The 20,630-nt window shown below is 40.2% G+C and overlaps 1 protein-coding gene across 1 annotated transcript in view; it reads right to left on the bottom strand.

Moving 5' to 3' along the window:
• Positions 1 to 4,312: 4,312 nt before the first annotated feature.
• The window catches only part of gdf6a (growth differentiation factor 6a), a 34,035-nt gene continuing 17,717 nt past the window's right edge, over positions 4,313 to 20,630 (bottom strand). The window contains exon 2 of the mRNA XM_028817248.2: positions 4,313 to 6,930. Coding sequence (XP_028673081.2) covers positions 6,047 to 6,930 — 884 coding nt within the window. The 3' untranslated portion in view covers positions 4,313 to 6,046. The remainder of the gene's footprint in view (positions 6,931 to 20,630) is intronic.

Genomic DNA, 20,630 nt, shown 5'->3' with positions numbered 1-20,630 from the left:
TAGCAGTTCAGGTCCTGCCAGTTCTAAATGAGGTTTCATTATGGATTTATTTATGAACCACAATGAGGTACACTAACTTATGGGTTTCAGGCCATTAGCTTGCATGGCTCAGGTGGACTTTCTCTTCTTCTTCAACCTATGAATGGGTGATAAGACTGAGTTGGTGAAGGGTGCTCATATTTAGAGTGTGTATAGAAAAGAATCACCCCAACATTCATAATATTCACATTTTTTTACTTTGCAGCCTGAAATGAAGATACACTCAAAAAAGTATTTCTCCAGCTGTTTGTACTCAATGCAACTTACAATAGCCAAGTGAAAGATATAATAGCAGCAGTACAGAAGAAAAATAAAAATCAGAATCACTGAGATGGTTAAAGGACCATTCCTCTCTAAAAATCCTTGTAAACTCAATCAGGTGTAACTAATCACCTTCTCCATTGCACACCAAGCTAATTGGCTTCCACATGTGATCAGCTGTCATCATTCTGATTGGTTCAGCTATTCCTGAAACATTCCAGGGCTTAGAAGTGCAACTGAAAGCAAATAATCAACTATGGGTGGCAAGGCACTGTGAAAAGATCTCAGGGATAAAGTTATGGACAGGCACAAGTCAAGAGATGGATACAAAAAATCTTTATCAGTCTCTAGGAGCACACAGTAAAGTCCATAATCAAGATGTGGAAAGTGTTTCCTACTACTAGGACCCTACCCGGATCAGGCCGTCCCTCCAAACTGGACAGAAGAGTGAAGAAGAAACTGGTTAGAGAGGCTACCAAGAGGCCTGTTCAGGAAGAGTGGCCATTGTGTGTATGTGACAACAATATCACAAATGCTCCACCAAACGTGACTTGTATGGGGAGGGTTGCAAGAAAAAAAGCCACAACTCAAAAAGGCCACATCAAGTGTCAACTGAGCTTTGCCAAAACGCACCTCCAGGATTCTGAGGCCAAATGGAAAAAGGTGTTATAGTCAGATGAGACCAAAATTAAACTATTTGACCTCAACAGCAAACGGTATATCTGGAGAAAGCCAATACAGCTTATCATCCAAAGAACACACCAGACCTACAGTAAAGCATGAAGGTGGTAGCGTCTCTGCAGCAGGGACTGGGGCACTCGTCGAGATAGAAGGAAAATTGGATGGGGCAAAATATCGTCAAATACTTGAGAAAAACTCACTGCCCCTCTGCTAGAAAGTTGTCAGCAGGACAAGGACCCAAAGCACACAGCAAAGTTGACCACACAGTGGCTGAAGGAGAAAAAGGTGAACGTCCTTGTGTGGTCTCGTCAGAGCTCAGAGTTAAACCTTATTAAAAATCTGTGGAATGATTTGAAGATTGCAGTCCACCAAAAGCTGACCAGTTCACTAAAGAAGAGTTCACAAATATGGGTGAGTCCAAATGTGCAAAGTTGGTAGAGAAGAATCCTAACAGACTCATGGCAGTAGTCAAAGTAAGCGGTGGTTCCACAAAGCACTGACACAGTGTAGGGGTCCTTTAACCATCTTAGTGATTCTGTTTTCTTATTTTTCTTTTCTTTTCTGAACTGTTGCTGTTATACAGTATCTTTCACTTTGCTGTTATAAGTTGTACTAAGTAAATAAAGCCAGAGGAAATATTTTTTGTGTGTGTATCTTCATGTCTGGCTACAAAGCAACAAAATGTAAATATTTTGAAGGGGACTCATTCTTTTCTATACACACTGCATATTGATCAGTGTCCTAAATTCATACTGATCATACTTCACAGTCACAATTTTGCTTCCTGAGCACTTTTGAGTGTATATTATGAATTGTGACCTGCTGATCACAAAAAATTCTTATCACATACCATTTTCTTGGCAGTCGCCTATTTTGGTGATTTCTTCTCATATTATAGTATCCATTCTCAAAAACGAGCACTTAGGGGACTACTACAGGGCGATGAAAAGGGTAATACCACCAAACAAAAGGGGGTGCTGTCAGTAATAACCGCCCCTCTTTTACCTCCAGGACTGATCCCACCCAAGAGCACTGAGGTCACTTCCTTCCCATGCCTCCCGGAAGTCCCGCCTTTTTCTCCCAGGGCAAAATATAAAGAATCTCATCATCGGACGTCGGCATTCAGTAGCGGAACCTGACTCTGATGTCGCATTTATGTGCTTTTTGATTACTCAGAGCACCGACTTGCGATGTTTCACCTTCCTTTCCCAGTGCGTTTATGTGGGTTTCCTGTCAGACTTTTCGGCAAGATGTGAGGTCATTGTTGATTTGTTACTTGCCAAGAAAAAGCGGAAGTTGCATATTTATTTATTTATTTAAATGGTTTCTGTAAAAAGCCATAAAAAAAATTCTATCTATTGTGGCAAGTGGCTGGGGGTGACACCCAGCTGGGACACCGGAAGAACCAGAGGAGGGATTACTCCTCCTCTAGACCACGATGGGGTGACCGCCCTAGTGACTTTGGGGACCACGGGAACGGAGCTTGGAAGCTCAACCCTATAGGGGCCCGTGGTCAACACCTGGAGGCGCCCTGATGCCTGGAGAGCCCTGGTCCTCAGCAGTTCTGCCACACCCGAAAGTGCTGGAGGGAAGACGACCAGGGACACCCAGAGTGCTTCCAGGTGCGCAGCCAGCACTTCCGCCACACTGGGGAGTGCCGGCGGAAACTAATCAGGAGGCACCTGGAGCACATCCGGATGAGTATAAAAGGGGCCACCTCCCTCCATTCGATGGCTGGAATCGGGAGGAAGAAGACGAAGTCTTGGTGGAGAGGAGTGGAAGCAGCGAAGAGAGGCATCATTGTGTACAGAGGCCTGGACTTTGGGGAAGTACTGGGGTTGTGAGATGTACACTGTAAATAGTATGTTCAATAAACGTGTGTTGGGTTTTGTACCTAAGGTGTCCGCCTGTCTGTGTCCGGGCCAAGTTCCACACTATCTATCTATCTATCTATCTATCTATCTATCTATCTATCTATCATTATTTTAGAGTGCCTTTCATGTCAATCTATCTATTTTATAGTGCCTTTCATCTATCTATCTATCTATCTATCTATCTATCTATCTATCTATCTATCTATCTATCTATCTATCTATCATTATTTTAGAGTGCCTTTCATATCTATCTATCTATTTTATAGTGCCTTTCATCTATCTATCTATCTATCTATCTATCTGTCTATCTATCTATCTATCTATCTATCTATCATTATTTTAGAGTGCCTTTCATATCTATCTATCATTATTTTAGAGTGCCTTTCATATCTATCTATCTATTTTATAGTGCCTTTCATATCTATCTATCTATCTTATAGTGCCTTTCATCTATCTATCTATCTATCTATCTATCTATCTATCTATCTATCTATCTATCTATCTATCTATCTATCTATCTATCATTATTTTAGAGTGCCTTTCATATCAATCTATCTATTTTATAGTGCCTTTCATCTATCTATCTATCTATCTATCTATCTATCTATCTATCTATCTATCTATCTATCTATCTATCTATCTATCTATCTATCTATCTATCTATCTATCACTATTTTATATCTCTCTATCATTATTTAATAGTGCCTTTCAATATCTATCTATCTGTCTATGTATCTATCGTTATAAAGATAATTAGTTTTTTTCAAAATAAAGAGTAAATCAAACATATTAAACCTTTGTCACTTCACTCCAAATATAATTTGACCGAAAATGGCATTTTAGGCTGTCTAGGTTCTATGTTTTATTTTAAACAATTGACTAAGCTGAAAGGTCAGCAGTACGTCACAACTCGGGTGACTCCAGTAGGTCTGTTTTAGCTTTCTTGCTCAATTCTGAACACTGAATGGTTGTAGATCGTGATTCATTGTATTGTGATCTAACAGTGCACCTTCCTATATGTAATAGCTTACATGTTCATACTGTAGCACTCACTTTTATCAACCACAAATCTCCACAAGTTGCTCTGCTATAACTTACCTGATTCTACATCCTCCGCCCTTCCTCCAAGTTTGGTATCATCTGCAGAAGTCACCAGCTTATTGATGATATTCTTGCGCAGTGATCCCAGCACCCCATTACCCATCTTGCTTGCTTTCTGTACACTGTCTAGACGTCATTCTAGCAGGTTTAGGTCCTGCTTTGCACGAGACTCTATTTGGCTAGGTCATGGTTCCCTACATCTGTGTGACAGAATGAATCTATGAATGAGACTTTTCTCGAGGATGAAGCCTGCAAGTCATGTCAGTGATCACAGCAGGTTTCGGTTTTATTCCAATGCTCACTCGTTGATTGATTTGCCTTTGTTCCAACAAAGTGGTTATAATTTAAACAATATATTTTATTTGAATTAGTCAACAGGTGAATCCTTTTGTGTGTTTTATTAATACAGAAATAATGTGAAAAATATATGCTGTAGAATAACATTGCCATCTACATGACTGTACCTCAAAGTTCTATAGAAACTAAACAGGGATATGAGGTAGACAATGAAAACATGTTTCACCCTCAGTACATAAATGAATGCATATCATCAACAATTTAAAATATCTTACTGAAGTATGAAATATAGGATTGACGTTAAACCCTGTACAACTCAAATAAAGTTTTAAAATAGAAATACCATTCTGAGTGCATATAAAGATCTATACATTACAAAGAAAGACATGCAGTTGCTCGTCTCTCCATTTTCTTGCAAGTCTGTTTAAATATACAAATATTTACAGCTTAAATTATGAACAACAGTGCATTTAAGGCTAATGTGCATTTTAAAGTATCTGCCCAGAGGCTCTTTTTTATTTTTTTATTTTTTATACTTTACAGGTCCTTTTTCATCTTTGTTGCTTTCTTCTTCTCCATACTTTCGTTATTGCAGAGGGTTGGCCGCTATACACAAGTGCACTTCTCGCTTTGGGCAGATTGTGGGACGTGAACACTTTGACTTCTTCAGTTCTTGGACTGGGTAAAATCCGCAGATTGGGTGAATATATTATTTTAAAAATAAAGAAGCTGGTGGGAAAATGGGAGAATGGGAGATGGTTAAAATAATGTCATGCCGATTCTCATAAAGCTCGACATACATTTGTGATTGTGATAGACCTAAAGGTTTGGTTTTTCTGTTCAATTTTTTTTTAATTTAAATTAAAAACATTTTAACACAAAAAAGCTATTATTAATATTATTATTAATTATTATTATTATTATTCATTTTTATTATTATTATATCAAATAGGCTTGGCCTGTTATTTTCCAAAAACGTCACAGTGGAGAGCTTATTCTCCTGCTCCTGTTCTCCTCTCAGTCTGGAGCTCCTTTTCATGTTTGCTAAATTAACTTCATCTTGGAAAAGCAGTTAAGATCAGCAGATAGGTTTATTGGGGGGGGGGGGGGGGGGGGGGGGTTGCCTCCCACTCATCCGAGTCCATTACTCTACGCATGCCAGCCCATGAAAAGGATTGCGGACTATTAGCTTCCACCTCGGCCAATGCCACACACTTAATTTTTCAATAGTCTGCAGTCTGAACAGGTTCCTCTCATTGCATCCTGTGTGCCGTCTCGAAAAACCAGCGGAGAATGGAGCAACCTAATCCTCTTCTGTCCAGACAGATCTGTTTCAGGCCTCCATTGCATTGAAGCACAAAAAGAAAAAAGAAGTTAGAAAAGTCCATATCTTTAAAAAAAATAAAAATAACATGAAGGTGTAAGGCTTCTGGTCGTTTGATCTCAATGGGAGCTGAACTCCCTCTTGTTCCTCCGTCCAATTTATTGGTTACTTTCCAATTCACCCCATAGTCAAAAAGCTTAGCCTGAGCTTACGCTAATCACAAATAAATATCGACTTATTTATTTTTTTACTTTCTGTTAATCGGCGAGTTAAATTAATTATATTAAAGACGTTCCCTTTTTGGCTCTTTCGCTGGCGCCCGTGGTGTCACTATTCAGAAGGTTGTAAGCTTAGGACTGAACGCCGTCCCATTGCTGGTGTTGACCGACCCCCACTTTACTTTTTTTCATTTTGCTTTCCTCCATTGTACATTCTTTCTTTCTTTTTTTTTTTGTGGGGGTGGAAGGTGCTACCTGCAGCCACAGGATTCCACCACCATATCCTCGTACTGCTTGTAAACGACATTATTCCCTGAGTCAATGTAAAGTATACTGATTGGGCTCAGCTTAGTGGGCACACAACAGCTGGGTGGCGTGGAGTTGGGGTCCATGGAGTTCATGAGTGTTTGTATGATTGCGTGGTTTGTGGGCTCCAGGTGGGATCGCAAAGGAAAGTCACACACACCCTCGCAATGATACGCTTCATAATCCAGGGGGGCTATGATCCAGTCATCCCAGCCCAGCTCTTTGAAGTTGACGTGCAAGGGTTTTTTGCTGCACCTCGACTTGCCCTTTTTCCCGTGCCGCTTTCCATGCCTGCTGTTAAACGCTGTCCGTCTCTTGCGCCTGGTTTTGAACTGAAATCCCATCTCTTCCTCCAGGTTTTGAGAAGCTTTGATTTTGTCGCGCATTTCACTAAAGAGGTTCTCTCGCTTTTTGGACTTGGTGAAGGCCACCAGTATGGCTTTCTCCTGTTGCCGGCGGTCCTTCCTGTTGAAGCCAAGAGCCCTCAAGTCAATTTCCCGGCCTACTTGGTCCGAGGTAGCCCTGAGCTCCAAACATATTTGGCTCTGACTTTTGGATTTATGCTGCTTCTGAACTATCGGCCACACATCTAGCACATTCCATGTGGACGAGAGGATATCTTGTGGATCCAGAGCTTTTGAATCCAGCAGCTGTTCAGAATGACAGGGGAGTAAGTGAATGCTGTACAGGCCTGTCGCACTTGCCGGGATATCTCCAGGTGTTTTCCGGAATATCCTCAGTTCGGCTCCCACTAACTCTTCTTTGTTTGAGAGAGTCGAGATGTCAAAGAGATACCTTTGTCTTCGCAGCACAGGCTGTGAGATGTCATCTGAAAAACAAAGAAGCAGCCAATCAGAAGCTTATAATGATGCATATGAAAATCAAGAATAGTCCATTCGGTAAACAATGCATTGGATTTGTCTGTGTGTTCCATCAGGCTCCACCCGACATGAAGCATTTAGTTAAGAGGAAACACACAAACTGTAATGACAGATCTTTTTCTCCTTTCAGCCATTCTCCATCTATGAAAACATTGCATCACACATAACCAGTGAAGGATGGACACTAATTTTGGGTTTATAGATACACAGGTCAGCTCAGCTATGGAATGGCCAGTAGTGGCGAGGTCTTCAGGACTCTGAACAAATCGGACTTGTATTACTTGATGTCATCTACTCTTGCATTTTGCTCTGTACTTGTACAATTACTATTGTACTATCATATTGTATTGAGGATTATTTGTGTTCTGTTCTGTGTACAGTAATCCCTCCTCCATCGCGGGGGTTGCGTTCCAGAACCCCCCACGAAAGGTGAAAATCCGCGAAGTAGAAACCATATGTTTATATGGTTTTTTTTATATTGTCATGCTTGGGTCACAGATTTGCACAGAAACACAGGAAGTTGTAGAGAGACAGGAACGTTATTCAAACACTGCAAACAAACATTTGTCTCTTTTTCAAAAGTTTAAACTGTGCTCCATGACAAGACAGAGATGACAGTTCTGTCTCACAATTAAAAGAATGCAAACATATCTTCCTCTTCAAAGGAGTGCACGTCAGGAGCAGATCATGTCAGAAAGAGAGAGAAAATCAAACAAATCAATAGGGCTGTTTGGCTTTTAAGTATGCGAAGCACCGCGGCACAAAGCTGTTGAAGGCGGCAGCTCACACCCCCTCCGTCAGGAGCAGAGAAAGAGAGAGAGAGAGAGAGACAGAGAAAAACAAACAATCAAAAATCAATACGTGCCCTTCGAGCTTTTAAGTATGAGAAGCACCGTGCAGTATGTCGCTTCACGAAGCAGCTGCACAGAAGGGAGCAACGTGAAGATAATCTTTCAGCATTTTTAGACGAGCGTCCGTATCGTCTAGGTGTGCGAACAGCCCCCCTGCTCAATCCCCCAACGTCAGGATCAGAGAAAGTCAGCGCAAGAGAGAGAGAAAAGTAAGTTGGGTAGCTTCTCAGCCATCTGCCAATAGCGTCCCTTGTATGAAATCAACTGGGCAAACCAACTGAGGAAGCATGTACCAGAAATTAAAAGACCCATTGTCCGCAGAAATCCGCGAACCAGCAAAAAATCTGCGATATATATTTAAATATGCTTACATATAAAATCCGTGATAGAGTGAAGCCGCGAAAGGCAAAGCGCGATATAGCGAGGGATTACTATATTGTATTGTAGTTACCCCTTTATTTTGACACCAACTGCACGTCCAACCTACCTGGAAAGGGGTCTCTCTTCAAATAGCCTTTCCTGAGATTCCTTCCATTTTTATCTTGTCTTCTTAGAGAGTCAAAGCTGGGGGGGGGCTATCAGAGGCAGGGTCTGTTAAAGTCCTTTGCGGCATTCCTTGTGTTATTTCGGGCTATATAAAAATGAATTGTATTTTATTGTAATTGTATGTTTACTGGAATGTTTGAGTACCTGGAAAGCTTAGGATAATTGCTTGATGATTTGATGATTGATACACTTAAGGTTAACGGACTTGCTCAAGGGCCCTACGCAGTAGGATGCTTCTGGAAGAAGTATTGGTCAGGCCAACAGGGGGGCACTTACCCTGTGGTCTGAATGATCCCAATGCCTGAGTGCAGTGACGGGCACACTGTACTGTAAAAATGGCGCCATCTTTTGGCTAAGACATAAAATTGAGGTCCTGACTCTCTGTGGTCATAAAAGATCCCTGGAAATCCTTCATAAAGAGTTCGGTGGATCCCAGTGTCCAGGCTAAATTGCCCACCACGGCCTAGTCATTCTGGACCCCTAATCATCCCCTGTCTCTAACTGGGCTGACTTTCTCTCACCCCTTTACCACCTAATAGCCAATGTTAAGTGAGCATAATGGTGCAAAAATGGCTGCCGTTACTTCATTATATTAATGGTGGTTGAAGTGGCTCCCCATGCACTATAAAAAAGTGGCTTGAGTAGTGATGAATGCACTAAATAAATAAATGTAAACAATTATTACTATTACTAGCCCACGCCCACCATAGCATACGGTGGTGTAAGAATAGGAACGGAAAACGGTGAGAAAGGAATTCAGAAATCAAGAAGAAATAAATACTTCTTGAAAGACGCAGTGTGCATATAGAATTTCCGGCCAAGCAGGATAACATGTGAAAGTAATAAATAAATCAGGCTTTCCGAATTTACGTACTATGGCCATTGTTGCATGTATCATGGACTTCCTGGAAATATGATGGTAATATGATCATTTTGCCTACACGTACATTGTTATTTTCAGCGTTTGCTTGCAGTGCATCTGATAGTTCCACGCGCAGATCTTGTTGATGTAATCTGAGATAGTTGAGACGTTTTAACATATGCATTGTGGCACGCGGCTGGGGACCAAGCCCAGCCGGGACGCCCAGGAAGAGCGGAGGAGGGCTTACGCATCCTCCAGACCACGAGGGGGCGACCACCCTGGTTGTTTTAAGGGCCACGGGTACAGAGCTTGGAAGCTCAGCCCAGTAGGGACCCATGGTCACCGCCAGGGGGCGCCCCCATGCCTGAAGGTTCCTAGACCCCAGTACTTCCGCCACACCCGGAAGTGCTGGTGGGAAGACGAGTGGGGACACCCGGAGTGCTTCCGGGTACACAGCCGGCACTTCCACCACACTGGGGCGTGTTCGTGGGAGATTGCCGGTGCACACCTGGAACACATACGGGTGCTAATAAAAGGGGCTGCCTCCCTTCACAAGGAGGCTGGAGTCGGGAGAGCAGTTGGACAAGGTCTCAGGAGGAGACACGGAGGCGGCCTGAAGAGTGAGGCATAGTGGTTGGCCTGGACTTTGGGGAGTCTGTGGGTTGTGGTGCACTAGAACTTTGTAAATAGAACTTGTAAATAAACGTGTGTTGGGTACAAAATGATGTCTACTTGTCTGAGTCCGGGCTGTTCCCCACAGCATCTACGACGTACTGTTGGAATAGTTTGCCGCTGCAGTGCAAAATACTAAATGTACTCCTCATTGCTAATCTGTACACGTAAAATTGGCATTGAGTAAGCCTTATTCGCTTGGCGGTTCCTTTATCGGGAACATGTTGTAAATCTTTGTGCCAGCCAATGTCTCCGTAAGGGAATAAAAGTGGGTAAACCATAGGATCGCAATTCATATTGAGCGTGGAAATCTGTTTACAGGAGTTGCCTATGGGATAGATGCAAATGTCCCTTTCGGCAGGCGGTTCGCCATCTTCTCCGACGAAAATCGCTGCAACATCAGTATGACATGTTGGGGCATTGTATCGTCGTAAATCCTGCCTAGAGGTTTTCCTTGAAAACCATTTGTACAGATTCTGTTGGATTGGACTGAGCGATTCCATTCATGTGTTTGTATGATTTAGTGAAGGGGTAGATGGTTCTGAGCATGGAATCTAGCTGGAGAAGTACATTTTTGCTGCATGCAGAGTTTGATTTATTTTGTAAGCGTACTTTAGTAGCTTGCGCTGTGTCAAAAACATAACACTTCTACTTCTCCAGGATATGGACAGTTGTAACGTATAGTAGAGAGATTTGGTGATAAATTTGCCCGTGTATTTTAAAACAGTATGGTCCATGGCCAGGAGGTTGAGTTATCTGTGCACCCATGAAAGCAAACGCTAGAGAAGGGTTGTATTCTCAAATGTGTTCACGATAATTTTTAGCTTCTGATGTTTGCTGTGTAAGAAGCTGTTGTAAAGACACAGGTGGCTCCCGCAAAGGTGGTAAAGCTACTTTACCGTTGTGGCAGCACCTCGAGTACTTGTTGGATGTATTACGCTCAGCAGGCCAGTATAGTGCATGACATGGAAGACGACGAATAGGAATCGAGAAATGCCATGTGGGCTGCGTGTGGGCGTGACTGGAGTGGAAGTGGAAGCAGGACGAACCAGAAGAGAAATATATAAGAGATTATGAATGGCCTAAAATTAAGTAATCTATCCATTTACCTGTATTCTAACATGATCATTCACTTTGGGGTCATGGAGAGCCAGTCATTATTTAGGAAGTATTGGGTACAAGATGACAATCAATCCAGAATGTGGCACTAGTCCCTTGCAGGACACATTCATATTCCTCCCATCAGGCAGTGTTGCCAAGTTCATGATTTTCCTACCCAATTGGTCTATTTTCGATTGGGTTTCATAGGGAAAAATTGACTTTTGTGAGTTACAAAAAAAAAAAAAAACATTGTGCTCTACCTTAATAGTCTAGAGGGTCTCCCACCGTTCCTTGCGGTTCATTGTGAATGCGCTCTGGAGTTGGTGAGTCAACTGTGTTTTTGTTGTGCTGGTGCTTTTAAATTTCTTTGGAATTTTCACCTTCATGCTCTGTGTTTGACTACATTTCTGAATTACTGTGTTGGGACTTTGTTTGCATTGGACTGCTTTAGTGTTTTTTGGGCAGTTCCTTTGCTTCTTGTGCTCCATTGAGCTTTATTGATATTAAAGAGCAATTTGTGAGAATAAAATTTGCTTTTATAAAGATTCAGTGTTTGTCCTTATTACTAGTTGGGGTTTGACAGTGATATCCCCCTCTAATGGGTGTTTTCTGGAAGAGCTTTTGGAACTTTTTGGGACTCCAAGATCACGGCAACTGTCCATTACAATTGGGCTATTTATAAGGATGTTTTACGTAATCATTTCAACAGATATCTGGCAACCCTGCCACCAGGCCATGTTTAAGCTACCAAATGAAATATCACTTGTGTCTTAAAGATGTGGACATGAGCAGAACGTGCACAGGCAATCCCTCAGGCCAGGAATTTGAACCCATGGGTCCACTTTAGAGAGAAAGCAGCACTAAACACAGCAGCTTTTTTCTAACTTATTGAGATGTTTCCCATGCTGTATTCGTACAAACTGATGCTGCTGTGTTTTATCAGAACACAATGTTTATTTGGATGCGCCCTTTATACCCCTTTCTCAACTTCTGTTTATAAAAACTTGGTAAAAATTGCCAATTTGTGTGATGTTAATTCTTTAAGCGATTTTGTAATCCACTACTTAACAGATTATAATACCAATAAAATAAATACTGAGAAAGTAACCGCTACCGACGTATGCACTTTACAATATTTTGGGTGCGTATGTCCATCGAGAATTTTGACACAGACATGCCGTGCTTGCTGGGCACATCTATTCTTCACGTGTGAATCCTTAACACCAGTGAACGTAAATCCAAGGGTTTTGTTGTTTTAAGGTACGTTTTTTAAAAATAATTTCAAAATTAACTTTAGCTTTCCATGCATCTTACAATTAATGCTGTTAAAATTTCGAACACAATAAATTTTTGTGAACTGCAGCAACACACAATCTTATTTACTGACTCAAACACCAAACTCCATTACGTGGCGATTCTTTATTTCTTTCAGATTAACATTGCCGTTCCGTTGATTTGAATGCAGTGTTTAATTTTTGATGAAGCCTTTATTTGCGCAAATGTGTTTATGTGCTCGGCGATATTAAGCTTTAGGTTCTGAAATGATGTCATTACTACTGTATCTGCCACTAATAAAAAGTGAAACCCTTTAAAATAAGCTTCTATTACAAGAAATAAAAGTTTGGCGAGCTTTGACAAACACTATAATATGTCTGATATCATCTTCTTTTACAGTGTCAGCACATTTGGACCCCCTAGACAGAGCCCCCTTGGTGTCCATAGCCGGCAATCTGCAATAATATACTTAGATGACCGGGTGTATTTTTCCCCCATCCATGGCCCCTTCACTTTCATAAATGGCACCCCTCAGGTGATGGTGCAGATAGTACTATAAGACCTTGATGACTATGGGGGGGGGTCCCCCTCAGTGTCTAGAGTACACACCCCTTCAGGCACCCCAATGTGTAAATACTGCACACTTTACACAGCACCCACCCATTAACCTTCCTAATTTCTTTTGTTGGTGCGGGTGCAAGAGATGCCACTCTGGGTTGCTGTCCATGCCATGTCATACCTAAATCTGCCACTATCCCCATGGACATCATTACAGCTTTCAGTTTAAGGACAGATATGAATATAATTTCTTAATAAATTTTAGAAAGTGAATATAACTATTTGTCAGTAGCAGTAAAGTCAACTTTACTTCCTAAAAGATCAAGCAAATATGGCAGTGTTGAGGAAAGTAAAAATGCTGTCACACACCATCACCTCATATGATTACGACATATTCACAAATGCATGCTTAGGGGACACCTCCATAGCTTCTATGAGGTAAGTAATCCCACCCCAAGACAGGAGAGGACACGGTCGTTAACCATCTCTTCTTTATCATCCACAGCTTCAAAAGCCGTGAAGATACCTGACATCACATCTGTGGTAGTTCCCAAAAACCGTGTCCATACCAGGGCTGGCGCTTAATATACAGGTCTCACTCTAAGACAGGGGCGTCAAACTTTTGGAAGAGCTTTTGGAACTTTTTGGGACTCCAAGATCACGGCAACTGTCCATTACAATTGGACTACTTTTGGGCTATTTTTAAGGATATTTTATGTAATCATTTCAACAGATATCTGGCAACCCTGCCACCAGGCCACGTTCAGCCACAATGGTTGAAGGTTTTCATCCTAACACTTTCCCTTCATTTTAATAGCCCTATTTTTGCAGATTCACTCCTCTGAATTGATCCGCTTCTTCATTAAATGGCAAGCCAAACAGAAATGAGACATGAAACGAGCCAACAGACGACCAGCTAAATTGGGTCTTCAGACTCCAACTAATTTCACTCCAACCATTTTCTTAATGAGAAGCCAATTCTTGCTGTTAATGAAGTCCTTCATTTAGTTCCATGGCTTGGTGCTGCTCTCATTCTGCCACAGCAGACGTTTCCAATACTGTTGATCTTCTGTTTTTCCTAAGAACAGCATCAAAATGTTTTGGTGACCTGAGAGATCAACCTTCACTTTTCTTTATTTTCAGATATTGTGTGATGGGCACAAGTGAGCTGGTCATGTGTTTTGTGTCTTATTATTGTTTGGCTACTAATTAAGGAAAAAGAAACATCTAAGGGGCCCGAGTCAAGTTAATTAAAATGAAGGCAAAAGAAGTTGATTAGCAGCAAAAACTGTTCACTAATGAAGAAGATGGTTAGAATGAAAACCTGCAGCCACTGTGGCCTTCCAGGACTGGAGTTTGACATCCCTGCTCTAACACATATGGGGCTCATTCTGAGATGTAGTTTTGTTCCAGAAATAAAAGGGGTTTACCTGGTGGTACCCCAACCCTTGAATCCTGGTCTGTGCAGCTACTCACAATGCTTACAAATTCCAGTTTTAAATGGAAAACTCCACTCATATACAGTACATGTTACTTGCTGCCATGAGTTCAGTGGGAATTAAATTTTTCCAAGTGAAACGGTATTCTATAAAGTATGTTTTTAACAGGTAGAACTTAATGGGATGTTTTATATTTGCCAAGGAAGCAGTGTTAAAAATGTATTATGTAACATTATTTTTATTTTAAGATGATACCTGTTTGTGGCTGCATGGCTCCAATGCAATGTTCCCCCGTAAGTCTCTTTTACTCTGTGCACATTACAGGGTCATAACACTTACCCCATGTAGTTTGTAGTGATGGCCAAGACAAAGTTTTGATTTCATATGTTCATGCAGAATGGAGATAACCAAATCTTCTGATAAAATAGGAGCCTTTGATGACCAACAAAGTGCAACAGCAAACAATATGAAAAAGTCAAAGAAAAAAACTCTCACATTCTTCATATTGCATATTCAAGGCGTCAGGTCATCCAGTTGTATACTCACAATGTGCAAAACACATGTACTTTTTTGCTAAATTATGAGGGTAAATCAAAAGGTAAAGGCAATTTGAAAATGACACGGTAACCGCAATTGGATAGAAGTGGGCACAATACAACACATTCGCAGTGGCTTATGGGTAATTCGAACACGCACAGTGCAGCACTCTGCTGTTAGTCTAGTTGAGGCTAAGGTCAAATGAACATGGACGCCCCGCTATCAAGTGCACCATTGTTGAACGGCACACCATACTGAGATTTCTTTGGACAGAGGGAGTGAAACCTGCTAACATTCACCAAAGGATGTCGGCTTGTGCAGATCAGTAAGCTGTTTGGGTAGCCATCTTGCACAAATTTTACGATACCCCAAGACATCGAGCACTGTGGCACACTGAGATCCATAGCCTATATCCAAATATGCAGCAACAGCGGACAACGTAATCCGTCGGTCTTCTCTGATGAAGACATTTGTCATGTCGATGTGGGCGCGATGTGGATGGTCGACCAGACGGAGCTTCGTCGGTTACAAATCGTATTACGTGATATCATCTACTGTTGAATTCTGCTCCGTACTTGTAATATTTCTATTGCACTATTATATTGTATCGAGGATTACTTGTGTTCTGTTCTGTGTATTGTATTGTATTGACCTCCTTCTTTTTGACACCCACTGCACGCCCAACTTACCTGGAAAGGGGTCTCTCTCTGAATTGCCTTTCCCGAGGGTTCTTCCATTTTTTTTCCCTACATGGGTTTTTTTTGGGAGTTTTTCCTTGTCTTCTTAGAGAGTCAAGGCTGGGGGGCTATCAAAAGGCAGGGCCTGTTAAAGCCCATTGCGGCACTCCTTGTGTGATTTTCGGCTGCACAAAAATAAATTGTATTGTAATGTATTGTACTTGTTCTTCCCACTTTAAGCTTTTCTACCCCTTCATCAACTTTTCGTTGAGTCCTGCTGCTTTCACTTCCATACAGAACTAACATCCTTCAGTGAAGTTTGGTTCTTTTCATTCATTCTGGTCAAAGACATCCATTCTCAGACCTGTGTAATGTAATTCAGGGCACAAGGCAGGAAACACCCCTTGACAGTGCGCTTGTCCACTGCAGTGCCCACTCATCCTTAAATTCGGCTAATTTGAAATCACTGCTTAACCAACCGGGCCCATCTTTGAGAAGGTGACATGAAAATGGTTGCACCCAGAAAAAAAACCCAGGCATACAAGTGGAAAACTTGCACAATCCACAAGGACAATGACCAGTTATGGAAATTTAATAATGTGTAACCCTACACAGGCTGTGCTTCCCAATGAGTGGAGAACACGAATGAAGGAATTTAAATTATTGAGTCTTTGCTAAAATATTCATTTTGTGAATGCACTTATTCCAAAAGAGGGTCATAGAAAGGTAGACTCCATCCCAGAAACAAAAGGAAGAAAGGCAAGGTGCCAGTCTATTGCAGGAAATAGGCATGAACTGTATATAAGTAAACTGAGCCATTTTATGACCTATTAATTTAACACACTCATCTCCAGAATAAAACAGGCATTGGAAGAAAACACAAATAAATACACAAGGAAATGTAAGCTAGAATCTGCCAACCTAAGCCAAGATTTAAATTGAGTTAACTGAATGGAAGCAGAAGTAAACACTGCGGCGCCATCCATTTAACAGATACCCTTATATAACAATATTACTTATAAAGACAGGTGTAAATAAAAGACTACGTGTAACTATTCAGCTTAACTGCATTCCATGATACATTATAGCAATCTAACTCAATGAATATTCTTACAATACAGACAGTGAGGGTCTCTCAGTCTACCTGTCCTGACTTGTTAGGGACAGCCACAGCCCGGTGCTGTCAGAATAGCTTCAAGACCCCTGGGACCCCCAATTGGCTTAGGTGGGCCTCAGAATGTACATGTGTTCCTCTAGACTTGTTAGAGAAGGCGGCAGATAATAACGACACACCTTATCTATTTTCACTTGTTGCTGAGAACTGCAGATGTCTTTTCATCTTAAGATTGTTGAAGGGGGCTAAGAGAAGTAAGGATTAGTCAGTCTCAACTGGATATCTGTGAACCGTTTGAGTGAATCTGTCACTCCAGTTTTACACAATACCTTTCATCATCTGATATAGCACCTTCCACGTCTATCCTCTAATATTATCAACAGATGTGTACTGCCTTTCAGTATCTGTCTATCTAAAACAGTACTTTCAACCTCTAAATCTCTAATACTGGACACTTCAATAGAACTCAAAACGTCTGTCCTCCTTACCTGAAAACTGCAGAATATATTTGTCATCTATCTATCTAATACAGCACCTTAAAACACTACATTTCTAATATTGTGCCTTTCATACCTATCTATACTTATTATGTACAGTGACTTTTATATCTATCTACCTACCTACCTGCCTGATACATTAAATTAAATTTCTAAATTTCTAATATAGTGCCTTTCGCATCTATCTATCTATTATATAGTGCCTTTCCTATCTATCTATCTATCTATCTATCATATAGTACCTTTCCTATCTATCTATTATATAGTGCCTTTCACATCTATCTATCTATTATATAGTGCCTTTCCTATCTATTTATCTATCTATTATATAGTACCTTTCCTATCTATCTATTATATAGTGCCTTTCACATCTATCTATCCATCTATCTAATACAGTAGATTAAACCTCTAAATTTCTAATATAGTGCCTTTCACATCTATCTGAAACCCACACAACAGACAAGGGGAGAACGTGCACATTCCACAAGGACAATGACCAGTTATGGGATTTAATAAAGAGTAACCCTAAACAGGCTGTGCTACCCAATGAATCGCCCTGGGGGAGAACATGAATGAAGGAATTTAAATAACTGTATCTTTGCTTAAATATTCATTTTGTGAATGCACTTATTCCAAAAGAGAGTCATAGAAATATCTGTCTGTCTATGTATAACTTCTATTTTATATACTATCTTTCATAATCTATCTAAAACAGTGCCTTTAATTTCAGTATTTCTAATATAAGACCTTACAATAGAACTCAAAACTTCTGTCTTCCTTACCTGAAAAATGCCAGCATACATTTGTCATTATCTATCAATCAATCTATCTAATATATAGTAGTACATGAAAACACTACATTTCTAATGCAGTGCATTTCATATCTATCTATCTATCTATCTATCTATCTACACTTATTCTGTATAGTGACTTTCATATCTATCTATGTATCTAATGCAGTATATTAAATCTCTAAATTTCTAATATAGTACATTTCACATCTATTTATGTATCTATCTGTACTTATTCTGTATAGTGACTTTCATATCTACTGTATCAATCTATCAGTAATTTCTGCTTTATATACTATCTTTCATTATCTATCAATCAATCTATCTAATATACAGTACTACCAGAAACCACTACTTTTCTAATACAGTGCCTTTCACATCTATCTATCTATCTATCTATCTATCTATCTAAAATGGTATCTTTAATGCTAATATTTCTAATATCAGACCTTTCAGTAGAACTCAGAATTTCTGCCTTCCATCCCCAGAATGCCTTTGGTGTAATCAATCTATGTATCTATTCATCTATCTAGTATACAGTGACTTTCATATTGATGCATTTAATTATAATATGTGTTTCATATTTATTATTTATTTAATTGAAATACAGTGCCTTTCCTATGTATACAATGACATGAGTCTATCTGTCTGTCTTTCTGTCTGCATGACATTGTTAGTGGCAGTTAAAGAAATTGACACATCTGCTTCAAAAGTATACTTTATTTGTCCAATGAGTCTTTATTCGAAATAATAATTCACTTTGAAAACCGTCACTCCATCCAGATTTGCAGGCTGACGTTTGGAGGGTCTCTGCTCGCTCTGCCAGTCCACTGAACGCCTTTCAGTAACCGTCAACTAACATAACAGCAGCGGTGACCTCGAACTGCGAAGGCCGACCCTCAACGGCTCCTAATTTAGAAGTTGCCTGTCGTACTGAAAAGGTTTTGCAACTGTAAAGTTTAAACCTTCATTAATTCTAATAAGAAATATGAGTATGTTTAAACAACGTGGATTTTTTTTTCCTTTTTAGAATTCGCCTTTGGATTTCATAGCACTTACAGTATCATTAAAATAATAAAGTAGAAATTTAAATTTCAGTTTATAATCATTCGGAAAGCAACCTGTCCGAAAGGGAAGAAACGGCAGAGGCGAGAAAGGTAAAGACACGAAACAAATCATTTGCATTTTTTAAGTGTTTTGTTTGGAGGAAAAGCCTGCGAGGCGGCTTAAAAGGATCCATGTTTGGCTTTATGCCTCTGAGCAACAGACACCATTTTTAATGGCTGGATCAACATATTTAACTTGGTTTCTTTTAACATAATTAAAGGTCTCGCTCAAGCTGCTCTTTCGGCAGTCCTGGACGCGCCAGTTTCGATGAATAAGTCATCGCTTTCTTTAAAAAAAAAAAGACACTAATGATAGCACGGATGAGCTTCCAGTAAAGGAGATTTAAAGATCAGAAAATGTGATCTACAAAGGAGAGAGGGGGCGTCTTTAGGATCTTTCTAGAGTTTTCTTTTTTTTTAACAAATCGTTCCCGGTTTTGTACTGTAAACTGAAATACCAAATTAATTAATTCATTATGCATACATTGTATCGTGTTTTAGTGATCATTACAGAAATAATAGATTCCACTTTCTTTAAAAATTCAATACCCCATTAATGAAGCGGCAAAATCTATTTGAATGCAACTGTGCATTTTATTATGTGGAAGGACTTGTGGAGTTATATAATCGTCAAAGTAAATAAAATAATACATTTAGGAAGGAAGGATCATCAAGAGGAGCGGACAAGAAAAATGCGGAGAAGCTAAAATCCTTAATTCGCGGCTTCGAAACAACATTTTCAGTGAAGTGAAAGGACTCGCGCCAACAACGATAATAATAATAATAATAATAATAATAATAATAATAATAATAATAATAATAATAAATGTATTTTATATTTTAATCCTAGGGTTCAATTCCTGCCTCTGCCTCACTATCTGGCCGTGATCCGTTAACCTACCTGTTTTCCGTCTTTAATTTTTAAATAATTGAATGTAAAGACTTGCAGCATATTCTGACTTTATTCATTTCCTTGGATAAAGGTATCAGCTAAAAAATTAATTCCCATCAAGTGCCTATTATTTTAAAAAAAGGTCAAATATTGGCATTTTTGTAATGAATTAATGAGAAACGAGAACAGTTCATCGGCTCCATTCTTTAAAGTAAAAGTGCCGAAGCGGTTCTTCAGAGCGGTGCCATGCACTTGGGTATGTGGTTGACGCTTATGGTTCCCAAAACTTCCATCCACATGAAGGCTCCAGAAGGACTCTCTGTTTATTTAGATCTGAAAGAGATTCCATAAGGAACCATCCCAAAATACGGCTTCTGCCGTGGCATTCTGGTGGGTGGTGTGGTTGCTGGTGCGACTGCTTGACAGATAATCCTTTCATCCTGGGAAGGATTCTTTGCATATGAAGGAAGGCCTTTGGTGTTTGAAATGGTTTCCAATACGTGGAGAACAACGGAACCTCTTTAATGACTAGTAGACTACCCGACAGGATACCACAGATCAAGAAAAGCCGCGCGTATAGAGCCTGTGTGATTGTGTGCTGCGAATCCTTTAAAATCAGCAATCCATTCGAATTTTACAAACCTGTTGTCATCCATTTACGATTATTTTTGTAGCCTGTTGCTGATCTAAATAATCAAAATTCTTCCTTTAACCTTCATGTGGATATATA

Source organism: Erpetoichthys calabaricus, chromosome 13, assembly GCF_900747795.2.
Source record: "Erpetoichthys calabaricus chromosome 13, fErpCal1.3, whole genome shotgun sequence".
Classification (NCBI taxonomy): Eukaryota; Metazoa; Chordata; class Cladistia; order Polypteriformes; family Polypteridae; genus Erpetoichthys; species Erpetoichthys calabaricus.
Note: the sequence above shows the minus strand (reverse complement) of the source record. Positions and strands in the feature narration are given on the sequence as shown.